We start from the raw sequence: 12,492 nt of genomic DNA, 5'->3' as shown, positions 1-12,492 counted from the left end.
TTTGTTCAACAATGGGCTGGGTGTGGGGTGGGGTGGGGGGTGGGGTGGGTGGTCCTATAAACTGAAATCAAATCCAGACAAGACAGAGGTCCATTTTATTTATCAGATCTCTCTTCTGCTAGGTGTCAGGGTGGTTTTCAAAATTAATACATGCAGTTATAAAACAATTGCAACCACAAAACAGGAAACAGGAAAAAACAGCTTCATCTATAAAACAATGAAAAACAATTGCATACATACAAGTAGTTTAAATAGTTTTAATACAGATGAAAACTTGGATAAAGCTTGTTGGAAGAGGAAGATAAATGTGTGTGCCAAGTTGTTGAGTCTAGGAAGTGAGCCTCCTTGTGTATTGGGATGGGCACTCCTCTAGAAAGGGTAAGTTTGTAATTTTGGGGTGCTCTCTGGGACAGTGGTATGCAACAGAGCCTTCTCTGTGGTGACCTCTTGACTATTGGAATCCCTACCTTTTAGATGTGTGCATGGCACCATCTGCTTATATTTAAATGGCATACTAAGATGTGATGTTGGAAATAGAAGTTTGGGGAAGAGATTCTTCCTCTCTCCTCGCAGAGATAGGCCGATTGCTACAAAGCACATTAAAACTCAGTTAGATTCTGTTAAGGGTTTCAGAACTCACAGGGTTAAAGAGTTCTGAGTGACGTCTCACATTCCTGAGGCGTGGTCACAGACTTTTACGGGAGTGGTTTACTCTGAGTGTTTCAGTCTGTCTGTGTCTCGTAAGCTATGCGAGAGGAAGAATGTGCGAGGTTTCGCTGGGCTGATTTATGCTGTTATACTACATGATTAAAGGCTAAGAAGATAAGGAACGCCTTGTGTTTGTTCTGAATTATTACCCACACACTGCAATTGCTTCTAACCGCTGTGATCGCTCTGCTAACCGGCCAAGGCGGAGGAAGGACGTTTGGATCGGCACAGACAGTTTGCAAGCTGTGCAACGGAAGAGTGCCGGACTCCATGTTTGGCCCTCTTGGACCTCTTGGCCGACGCTTTGAAGCTGTTGCAGGAACGTCCCACGTGTGGGGGAAAGCCAGCTGAGAAGACGCTGGGGCCAGCTAGAGCTTTCTGAGGCTGAGAGGAGCTCACTGGGAGGAGAGGCCAATCTGCCGGGAGCCGGAGGAAGCTGATGCCAGTCGTGAGTACGCTTACCCCGAGGGAGGAAATGGCTCAGTCCCAGGAACATGGCTTTGAGCTTAAGCTGCCATGTGCGAAGTTGACCAGCCAAACGTGGCTGGAGTGGAGCTATTTAGCAGAGTTGTCCTTAGTCGGAGCCAGGCTGTGGGAAATGGTCCAGCCGATGTCTAAGGCAGCTGGGACGGTTGCAGGCCAACATGAAGCTGAGAAGCGTGTGCTTGCGTTTTTGGCTGAGAACGTGGCTGCTGATCTGAAGCCTATTGTTCTGGGTGCCAGGAAGCCAGAGGCCGCTTGGCTAGCGCTCCAGGAAGCTTGTGAGGCTGGAGGCGGAAGCAAGGGTCGGGAGATGGCTGCATCAGAACAGGAAAGGCAAGATGGCGCTGACCACCTTCGTGAGAGCCGGTGCACAGCTGGGAAAAGCTGGGAGGCCCCGGAGGGGGGCAAAGGGACTATTGCCACTGCTGCTGTTGCTGCCAGTTTTGCAGAGTCTAAAAGCTGCGTGGTTGCTGCACTATGTCTGCGTGAGGAGCCTGGAAAGAGGCAAGCTGCTGGGAGCCCTTTACCCATCAGAGGGGGTGCAGGAAAGCGTCCTGGGAGCCCTGTGAGAAGTGGGGGGACAGTGAGCAGTAAAAGCTCAGAGAAGCCTCTTTTTCCAAAGGCTGCCAAGAGTTTTTTGCGTCGTAAGCCGAAGCCTGGGAAGCCGGACAGAGCTAGAGGCTTCAAGGCCAGCCATCTGCTGCAGAGGGAGATAACGGCTGCAGAGCTGTCTGGGAACGCTGAGATAAGTCCAGTCTTCAGGGCAACGGAAGGAGTTGCGGTTACGGAGGCTGCCAAGGACAGGGGCAGCGGGACGTTTGTTGCCATGGCAACGCTAAAGAACAACTCCAGCAAGGACAGAATGTTGCAGTGGGTGGTGGATTCCGGTGCCAGTCATCACCTGATTGGAACGCCACCTGCTGGGGGGCTGCGGAACTGCAGGGCTGTTTCAGCTGGGACAACTGTTACGTTTGCTAATGGAGCCCAAAAGCCAGTTTCTAACGTTGCAAATATTTATGTTTCTTTTTTGCAGGCGGAGCTGGAGTGCTACATTGTGCCGGAGATACATTGTTGCCTGTTATCTGTACCTGCTCTTGTAAAGCAAGGGTACAAAGTTTGCTTTGAAAATGATGCCTGTTCCATTTTCAGAGGGGGGAAACAGCTTGTCAACATAGAATGCAAGAACAATCTCTTTGTTCTGGAAACACCTCTGGAGGGTGGGGGGAATGCCGGAAAAGCACAGGCGCAGTGTGCTAGTGTTCCCAGCCATGATTCATGTGTTCATATATGGCACAAGAGAATGTCTCATGCTTGTTTGGAAGATGTTCAGAGGTTGCCCGGCTGCACCAAGGGTTGCGAAATCACACCATGTGGGAAATCCCTAGAGTGCAGGGCATGCAGTAAGGTACAAAGGTGCAGTTTTCCCGGGGTAAAGAGGGTAACCACAAAACCTTTTGAGCTTGTTCACACAGACCTTGCAGGACCCATGAAGTGTGAGAGTCTGGGTGGGGTCAGGTATGTGCTGACGATGACAGATGATTTCTCTCAGAACGGATGGTCTTTCTCTCTCAGAACGCAGGGGGAGGCGGCGCAACTGATCCAGGATTGGGTTGCGGAGGTGGAACTAAGGTTCTCCACCAAAGTGCAAGGGTTCAGGAGCGACCGTGGGTCACAGTTCACTGGGTCTGCTCTGAAGGAGTTTTTCAAGCAAAAGGGAATTCGTCACCAGGTGACGGATGCAAAGTCTCCTCAAGAGAGAGGCGTGGCAGAGCACAGGAGTGAAACACTGGCTGAAGCTGTCAGGGTTTTGCTGTGTGACTCTGGGCTGCCTCAGAGCTTTTGGAGTGAAGCTTGGAAATTTGCCAGCTTTGTTTTTAACAGGTCCTACAATCACGCTGTAGGTGACACACCGTTTTTTCTGTTGCACAAGCAAAAGCCACAGGTGCATTTCTTCCGTGTGTTTGGTTCCAGGGCTTCAGTGCCAATACCAACAGCTCAACGGAAGGAGGGTGGTCCAAGGTACCAGGAAATGATCTTCTGTGGGTATGATCCTGCAACAAATGGGTGGAAGTTTGCATACCCAGAGGGTGATCAGACCAAGCTGCTGGTCAGCAAGCATGCTGAGTTCTGTGAGCAGGGTGGTTGGTCAAAACCTAGGGATGGTCCTGATGTTCTCTCAGAATGTCTGTCCGATTCTGAGGGGGAGGAAGGAGAAACAGAGGCGGAGCCTGTTGCTGAAGACCAGGTTGCTGAAGAGGGTCAAGCACAGGGGTGGGTTTCTCCACAGGTTAAGAGGGAACCCAAGAGCGAGCCTTCATCTCCTGTTAGCCAAGTGCAGAAGGCCCGAAGACGCAGCAAGTCAGAGGGGGAGTCTTCTGAGCTTTCTGGAGACACGCTTGCTGACCCCAGTGGGTCAGGAGGAGCACCCGAGGTTGTGCTCAGGCGGTCAACTCGCACCACAAAGGGGATTCCACCTGAGAGGTTTCAGGTCACCAGTGCGTGGGTTGGTTTCGCACAGTGTGATTCTGGGAGTGTGGAAGGGATTCAACAATTGCCTGGGATAGATGCCAGGGGGAGGCATAAGGCAATGGGAGGTGAGTTGAACTCAAAGAGGTCTGTAGATATGTGTCCTCAATTTCCCTCAGGATGCAAGACGAGAGGGGGTGTTAAGGGTTTCAGAACTCACAGGGTTAAAGAGTTCTGAGTGATGTCTCACATTCCTGAGGCGTGGTCACAGACTTTTACGGGAGTGGTTTACTCTGAGTGTTTCAGTCTGTCTGTGTCTCGTAAGCTATGCGAGAGGAAGAATGTGCGAGGTTTCGCCGGGCTGATTTATGCTGTTATACTACATGATTAAAGGCTAAGAAGATAAGGAACGCCTTGTGTTTGTTCTGAATTATTACCTACACACTGCAATTGCTTCTAACCGCTGTGATCGCTCTGCTAACCGGCCAAGGCGGAGGAAGGACGTTTGGATCGGCACGGACAGTTTGCAAGCTGTGCAACGGAAGAGTGCCGGACTCCATGTTTGGCCCTCTTGGACCTCTTGGGCGAGCATAGATTCTGCATCTGCCTTCATCCACCTTTAAACCAATGGTCCCCACAAAAATACGTAGGCTAGAATAAATCACAGACACCTTGTTTTGTAAATAAATAAAGATTTTACTTACAAAGTTTCAGTAGTTACAGTAAACAAGTCTCTGTCCATCAGAAGTAAAAATAAAGAAGAAAAATGGTTCCAAACAATTTAAAAGGAAAAGAATGTGGTTTCATTACAAAAGGATCATGCGGTCTTTGTGTTAACAAAGACATGCAGGCTGTGTAAATCTAGCTAGGAAAATTTACTTGCATGTATATTTTGTTGAGCTGGGAGCCATGCATAGCTACCAGCTTTTTCCAAGAAGGAGAGTATATAGGTACAACTGAGGTATGTAGAGAACTGGTCTTAACTGACCAACTAACTATGGGCTTTGGGTTGTGTATGCAGAAACCTGTTCAGTTGATGGAGCACAATTAAAGCTGTTTGAAATTATCACAAAGAAAAGCTACATGCAAGAACTAAACACATTAGGGTTAAAAACTACCATGTGCATTAGGTAATACAAGACAGACATGTTGAATTGTGGTGTATTGTAAACCAAAGAAATGACAGCTGATATTCTGACCAAGCCACTACCAAGAGACAGTTCTGAAAACCTTCAAGTCAAGATGGGACTCTGAGTGGGTCGTTAATTGTGCATGCAATTGCTACATTTGCTTGAGAGGCAGTTTGTGGGATAACCAGTCTCATAAAAACAGCATGCCTGAGTCTAATTAGTATTTGAATTGGTTTCTAGGATTCTAACAAGACACACCTTTTAACCCAAGCTTTGGGGAATACTTGGTTGGTTGTCTCACCTTGCAATTGTTGATTTATAATACAATGGAAACAATTCATGAAATACTGTTAGGAATAGAGCACGTGTTTTCACAGCAGTGACACATCTGTTTGACTGGTGTATGTCCTTGCTACAAGTTGCTTTTGCTTTTCTTCTGTATTTGCTTTGTACAATTATCTTTAAAAAAAAATTGTTTCTATGGAATAAAAATAAAGCAAATCATTTCAGTGGGGTGAAAGTGGAGACCGCAGAACGCAGGTCACCTCCTTGTCCCTCTCACAGACAGATAGATGGAGCTTATCACAGGGAATGTTGTTCCACTTGCCCTTTGAGGCTTCATTTGAAGTAAGAACACAATGGGTCTTATAATTATATTTGTCGGTAAGTTGAATGTTATCTGGCGTCTCCCAGTTTCTGAAAAAGATAAAACAGTGTGAGTCACATACCAGCAGGGTGATGAGAGGGGACAGAGCTTGAAGTTGGGAAAGAAACAGCTGCTGGCCTTGAATTTTCTGCAGATTCTGAGCAGCAGGATCAACTGCAGGTGACTGCAATCCTAGGAACACTTTGCCTGGGAGGAAATCTCCCTTAAACACAGTGGTAGAGGTAAAGGGACCCCTGACCATTAGGTCCAGTCGTGACCAACTCTGGGGTTGCAGCGCTCATCTCACTTTATTGGCCGAGGAAGCCAGCGTACAGCTTCCGGGTCATGTGGCCAGCATGACTAAGCCGCTTCTGGAGAACCAGAGCAGCGCATGGAAACGCTGTTTACCTTCCCGCTGGAGCGGTACCTATTTATCTACTTGCACTTTTGATGTGCTTTCGAACTGCTAGGTTGGCAGGAGCAGGGACCGAGCAATGGGAGCTCACCCCGTTGCTGGGATTCGAACCGTCGACCTTCTGATTGGCAAGTCCTAGGCTCTGTGGTTTAACCCACAGCGCCACCCGCGTCCAAACACAGTGGTGCTGACTTCTAAATAAAGAGTCCCAGATCAAACATCAAACATACTTGTCATTTATATTGAAGTACTATTTACTTCAATGGCTCTGGTGGCAGCAGGATCTATATTCTTCCTTCTCCATCCAAGTTTCCTGCTATGCCCTTCATGCTTTTATCTACCACCTATAAAATCTAATAAATACAAATAGCTGCTGTTTAGATTAAAGACCAGGGGTGAGGAATAGGATATAACTAGGGGGTTGAATCCTTATCTCCTCCACCCACAGGCCAAGTGTGACAGGTGGGTAGGGCTGGATGCCTGTCAATCACCGGGCATCACAATGACATCATATGACCCATTGTTGGACACTAAAACCCTGACAATCAGCTGATCAAAGCACCACATACAGCACAGGGATACTGGCCCAGTCCCATTTTTATCGCTCCACACCTGATGGAAGAAGGAGAATTAACATGGGTGGCTTTTAGCCAAGCTGGCACTCCATGTAACATCCACCTCCATACAGACCATTTATACACTGGTCACATCAACACCCTACCTTTAATTCTTTGCCATGGGTGCTGACAGCTGTTAGGAGATACTTAATACACCACAACTCCCAGGATTCTCTGGGTGAATCCATGACTGATAAAGTATAAGAGTGCTTTAAAGGTTTGGTTTGGTGTGAATATGTTGTTTCCTGTCCGTATTATGGGAAACACACTTCCAAATTTTTACTGCTGAAATTCTTAAAGCTTTCTGAGCCTCAGTCTCAATGTGTAAAGATAAAGGATGATGCATTGAGGAATTCTACTCACTGAAAGGTCAACTCTGTACCATCCACCCATTGCCACCCTGCTACACCCTCTGCATAACGCAAGCCAATCCACAGATTCTTCGTGGAATCCATTTTATAAATTAGAAAGTCCTAGACAAAATGAAAACAGAATCAAATTACTCCTTACCTACTGCCCAATATTTTTGCCAAGCACTTTTGCATGTTCTTTTCAGTAATATATTCATTTACATACACTGTTTATCCTAGTATATAGTTTTGTACACATTACAAGGATTGCATTGCAAAATTCAGAGAAATGCAAATCTTAAAGGATGTCAGCACTTTGGTTCACATATTGTTTCGGGAAGTGTGAATTTGGTTCACATATTGTTTCGGAAAGTGTGAACTCAATCCAATTTCTCTCCTGTCTATACTTAAGTCTCAACTTCAGATCAGGGCATAGGACTGGCTTTTATGGGAAAGCAGTTCTCTGCCATCTGTTGTTTGCCTGCTTGCAGTAATTTCTACCTAGGAAGGAGAGGGTGTCCTATGCAACAGTCTCTGAATCTCCACATCTTAGATGAGAGAGTCAGGACAGGAGAGACTCACCTGTTCCATTTTGTTGTCAATTATCATCAGATCTGCACCCAGCCATCGGCAGAAGCTTCTGACCTCACCCCAATTTCCTGTTTTTATGGGAAAGTAATAGCATTTCTCCTGAAATGCTACCCATTCATCTGGACACACTGAAAAGCCTGCAAGATAAGGAGCCTTAAACAATATATCCCACAGCAAGTGCATCCATAATGTTCCACTGGTCATTCATCCGATATTTCTATGACTGGTGTCACATACTACATGAACATTCAGCAAATGATACAATATCTAGGAGTTTTTAATCATATGATAGTTAATCACATGATAGTGTGACGGCAGAGACATGGGGACCGGCTCCCTTTTGGAAATCCAAAAGGGGTATTTAGGTTTCCCATTCAACCCACATACCCCACTGACCTTAAGATGGTGTGCCGCTTTCCTCACAACTTTCACCATAATGAGGAAGAAGTCAAGAAAGACATCAGTGCAAGTATTTCAGCTTACCAGGTAGAAAAATCTCCCCTCTCCTCCCCCTGCACACTGTTCTGGGGTTCTTACAACCCTCCAGATAGGATTTCTGATTTTCTCATATATTGTAAAGTGAGTTGCAGTAAGTATCAGCTAATCAGCAATGATTTTAAACTGATGCATTTCAACAGTGTGATTCAGCTGCAAAAAAAAAAAAAGGGGGGGGGGAGGCTAAGGCAATCTTCAGCCTCATTAACAGGCCTAAAGTTTCCAAGTCATGCGAATTCATAATCCCACTTTATTCTGCACTAGTCAGACCTCATCTGGATAACCATGTCCAAGAAGGTTATAGAGACAATAAAATGGGTTCAGTGAGGACCACTGGCTAATGAAGATACAGTGGTACCTCAGGTTAAGAACTTAATTCATTCTGGAGGTCCGTTCTTAACCTGAAACTGTTCTTAACCTGAGGTATCACTTTAGCTAATGGGGCCTCCCGCTGCCGCCACGCCACCGGAGCATGATTTCTGTTCTCATCCTGAAGCAAAGTTCTTAACCTGAGGTACTATTTCTGGGTTAGCGGAGTCTGTAACCTGAAGCGTCTGTAACACGAGTTATTTCTGTATTTAGGGATGTGGAAAATAAATAAATAAATCAAGAAAGGAAGGTGTAAACTAAGAACTGGGTATATTCATCCTGGTTTGATTTGGTTAATTTGGGGGATTGGTGGGGAAAATGTGGCACTCTTCCAATACCTGAAGGGCTGTCACACAGAAGCTCATTTTCTGCTGCCTCAGCAAGCGGGACCAGATCTAGTGAGCTGAAGTTACAGGAGGAAAGGTTTTGGCTGAACAACAGGAAAACATTCTGGATGGTAAGAGTTGTTTGGCAGTGGAACCAGCTTCCAAGGGCTGTGGTGGGCTCTCCCCCATTGTACGTCTTCAGTTAGAGGCTGGAGAGTCATCTGCTATGGATGTTCTAACTCTGGATGTCCTGAGTTGAGTAGAAGGAGGTGGCCTGAGGCCTTCATTCACTCTATGATTCTATGTCTATTTTGTCCTCAGATTTCTGTAGCTGAATGCAGGTTGTCAATGTATACTTTTAAGAAAGGAATCGTGTGTGTGTGTGTTGGAGTTTTTAGACATTTAAAACGTAACATGGCTGTATACAATTGGCATTTCTTAAATAAAATGAATTGAGAGGTGTTAGATATTTAAAAGATGGGTGCATGCGTGCCATGCTTTAAACGTGCATCATGCTTTAAGCTTCACAGAATAACCAAAAAAAGTTTAGCCTTCTCCAGATATGGACTTACATCTAACAGATGTCATCACAAAAGCAGCGTTCACCATGATAAGGGAGCAGAGCAGCAGAAGTGAGAAGATGCTGACGGGTTTCCTGACGAAAGGTCCCCGCTTGTCATCCTCAAATGTATACAGTGCTGCCAATAAAGAAGAGTAAGCCACCTAGAAGCTGTAGGAGCGTCAGAAAATTTCAGGAACTAGAAATCTTGCAGGCAAGCAAGAGGCATTAGCACAGTTCAAGGACAAATTCCAGCCAGGAAAAGCAATCAAGGATGCTAAAAAGCAGGGGAGGGAGGAAGCATGGCTCCGTGAGTGTCCTGAGGGCCGGGCCACATTTGACCCCCAGGCTTTAGGTTCACCACCCATTTTAAGGGATTACAGTTTGAATTGAAAAAGTCTGATTCTGTCAGGCTGCTGCCAGCAACTCCCATGGCCGGTTTACCCAAGAACATATAAAGAAGGCAAGGAATGTTCTTGCCATCCGCTTTTTATTCAGTATTTACAGAGAGAGGCTTTAGAACCCAGCCTCTTAGATAATGGCGTTATCCCAAGTGAATCTCCACACACACACCCCATCTCTCCCACTTCCTTATTCATCATCCTCATCACCTCTACAGGTGCTGACAAGTGCCTTTGAGCTCTGGCTCTCCTACTTTCAAGGCTCGACGGGTTCTGGGTGTGTGTGTCTGGAATGCTTTCTAAAGAGTCCATCTGCTGTCACCCTCTTGGTACTTCCTCCTCCTCCTCCTCTCCCATTATTTCTCAACTTTCCCCCTCATCTGCCTCTGAGCTATGACCTCCCTCAAATCCCTGTTGTAATTCTAAACAGTCCTCCTCTTCTCTGGAAGAGTCAGGCTAGGGAGGCAGTCTCCACCATTCCTCCTCTGCCCAGTCCCTGACAGTTTCATATATTGCACAAGCATATTCCCAGAGTTTTCCAAGCACATTAGGAAAGTTTGTAATATCATTTGTCAAGTTCATTGAACCTTTCACCTGGCTCTGCTTTCTCTCTGTTGTCTGGTAGCCTTCTCATCTGTATGCCAGAAAACCCGATGTACTCATATTCTGGCTCAGCATTCTCATATCCCTGGTCCAAAATCATTGAGTCTACAGAGAGGAAAGAGCACTTTTAAGAGACTGTCTGCTTTGTGACTTTCTGGATGAAAGGGTCTTGCTGCACCCTGAATGGGTGCACATCCAGCCCTCTCTTTCTACAGTGCACAGGTAAGACAAACCAATGAGAATATAGCCCTTTTGGTGGCTTCTGTGGGTTAAACCACAGAGCCTAGGACTTGCTGATCAGAAGGTTGGCGGTTCAAATCCCCGCGATGGGGTGAGCTCCCGTTGCTCGGTCCCAGCTCCTGCCAACCTAGCAGTTCATAAGCACATCAAAGTGCAAGTAGATAAATAGGTACCGCTCCGGCAGGAAGGTAAACGGCGTTTCCGTGCGCTGCTCTGGTTCGCCAGAAGCAGCTTAGTCATGCTGGCCACATGATGCAAGAAAAAGATTTTGGGTACCTATAATGACAGGGTCCCCTGACCAGAACCCCCTTGATATATGATGTTATATCTCCTTGCAGACACAGATAAGTATGTGACCTGGCGGGTAGCACTTTTTGCAACTGCTGCTAGGAAAATTAGAGCAAATTATATAGCCAAGATAGCCATTAACTGTAAAGGAGATGAATATATTTGATCCCATCTATCTACCTCAGGCTATGCTCTATCTTTGTCACCAAACTCTGAGTATAAATTGCACACTGTATTGATACTGTTTTTAACATTAGTGACCATGTGATGATTTTAGCTTATGAATTTTATTGTTTAATGTTTTTACTTGTACATTGGGGTACTTTTATAGCTTTGTTTAGAGTATGTAATGTTTTAATAATACAAATGTTTTAAGTCTTTTTTTACCAATTCAGTATAATTTCTTTTAATTGTCAAATAATTCTGTGTACATTGTGGCAGCCTTTGGCTATGTGCAATAAAACTGACTGAGACTGGACCTAATGGTCAGGGGTCCCTTTACCTTTACCTTTTTTCCTACATTTATAACATTTATGTATTGCATTTTATTAAGAGCGTTTTAGTATAGGCAATACTAGGGTTACCTTCTGGAGCCTCCTGGTTTGAGTGAAATGTCTTTCGGGGATAGTGAGACATAAGCCTTGGAGAACGTGAATCAACTAGTAATATGGTTGCTTTAATCAAGTTTCTTTCCCCACCCCCATCACTAGTCCTGACCAATGTTTCAAGTCAGCCTCTTCACTTTGGCAAATATTTCTCCCCAAATTCAGTTTAATGTATTGATTTACTTTTTGGAGGTACCAAGAGATTCCAGATATACTAAACTGCTCCTTTTCCAGTCAATTTGATGGCTGCTGACTAGTAGTCTCCCTATAGACATTGCTTCTAACTTTTGCCCACTGTGGGACAGGGGTCCCACCATCCAGCCCTCACTCTTGAAAATTGAGCCCTTTGGAACACATATCTAAAAATTGAGGGGAAAAGTTTCAATATATAAGATATACATATTTTTAGCAGTTATACATTTTAAGAAAGTTTATACAGCAAGCCAAACGTTAGCAAAAAGCAGCTGACATTAACTAAACTGTAGTGAAAAATGTGACTGTTTCTTACAATGTTTCCACAATAACCTCCGAGTTCTGCAGCAAGAAATTTTATTGCTCTTGGAGAACTGTGGCTACATGGCATAGTGCATAGAGTTGCAAATTTCACTTCGGAATAAGACACCTTCCCTAGGTAAGGGCACCTCCTTTATTTTGCTTCTGTTGTGTGAACATAACACCTTATTACAGAACCAGAGCAACCCTTTGAGAATTTCTTCTCATTCTCCCCGTTACCTGCTTTTGTAGGTTCAAACTCCGAGTGCACTTCCTCAGTGTGGGATATTTTCTCTGACACACTGTCATTGTAGTATTCTTCATTCTGATAGCCGTCTTCCATGGTAGGTTAAGGCTGCTCCAAGTCAGAGTTCTTGGGGCAGATGCTACACAGCCACTTGTGCTTCCTTCCTGTCACTATCAGCTTCTATCTAGCAAGCCACAAATGAGTCAGGCCCCTAAATGCCCACCCCTAGCACCACCTCGCTGCTTGGGGTAGGGGAAAGTCTTCTTGTTTACTTGGTAAAAGCCAAGGGAAAGCACAATTTGTTGTTCTGTTTTTCCCCCCTTGTGCACCTCCCTTGCAACGATGCTGTGGACACTTTAAAGCATTGCAGTTCTGCAACTACGTAGCACTTAAAATGTAACATGCCTTACTTTGGTTCAGAATGTGTCCCTGCTGTCACAGTCACTTCTCTGCTGGGAGAA

General features: G+C 45.4%; 1 protein-coding gene across 2 annotated transcripts; it reads right to left on the bottom strand.

Moving 5' to 3' along the window:
• Positions 1–5,255: 5,255 nt before the first annotated feature.
• On the bottom strand, positions 5,256–12,492 carry LOC310700343 (C-type lectin domain family 17, member A-like). 2 transcript variants are annotated; one of them, XM_083489650.1, is made up of 6 exons: positions 12,025–12,492; positions 10,151–10,264; positions 9,169–9,294; positions 7,398–7,543; positions 6,829–6,938; positions 5,256–5,483 (listed from the first exon to the last, which is right to left on the bottom strand). In XM_083489650.1, the coding sequence occupies exons 1-6, from the start codon at positions 12,125–12,127 to the stop codon at positions 5,294–5,296; spliced, it is 789 nt and encodes a 262-aa protein (XP_083345776.1). In that variant the 5' UTR covers positions 12,128–12,492; the 3' UTR covers positions 5,256–5,293. The 2 variants fall into 2 exon arrangements, with proteins under 2 accessions (XP_083345776.1, XP_083345777.1); XM_083489651.1 differs by lacking the exon at positions 10,151–10,264.

This window comes from Podarcis liolepis (genome assembly GCF_965112155.1).
Source record: "Podarcis liolepis genome assembly, chromosome: 2".
Lineage (NCBI taxonomy): Eukaryota > Metazoa > Chordata > Lepidosauria > Squamata > Lacertidae > Podarcis > Podarcis liolepis.
The sequence above is the reverse complement of the archived record's forward strand: the minus strand, read 5'-3'. Positions and strand labels throughout refer to the sequence as shown.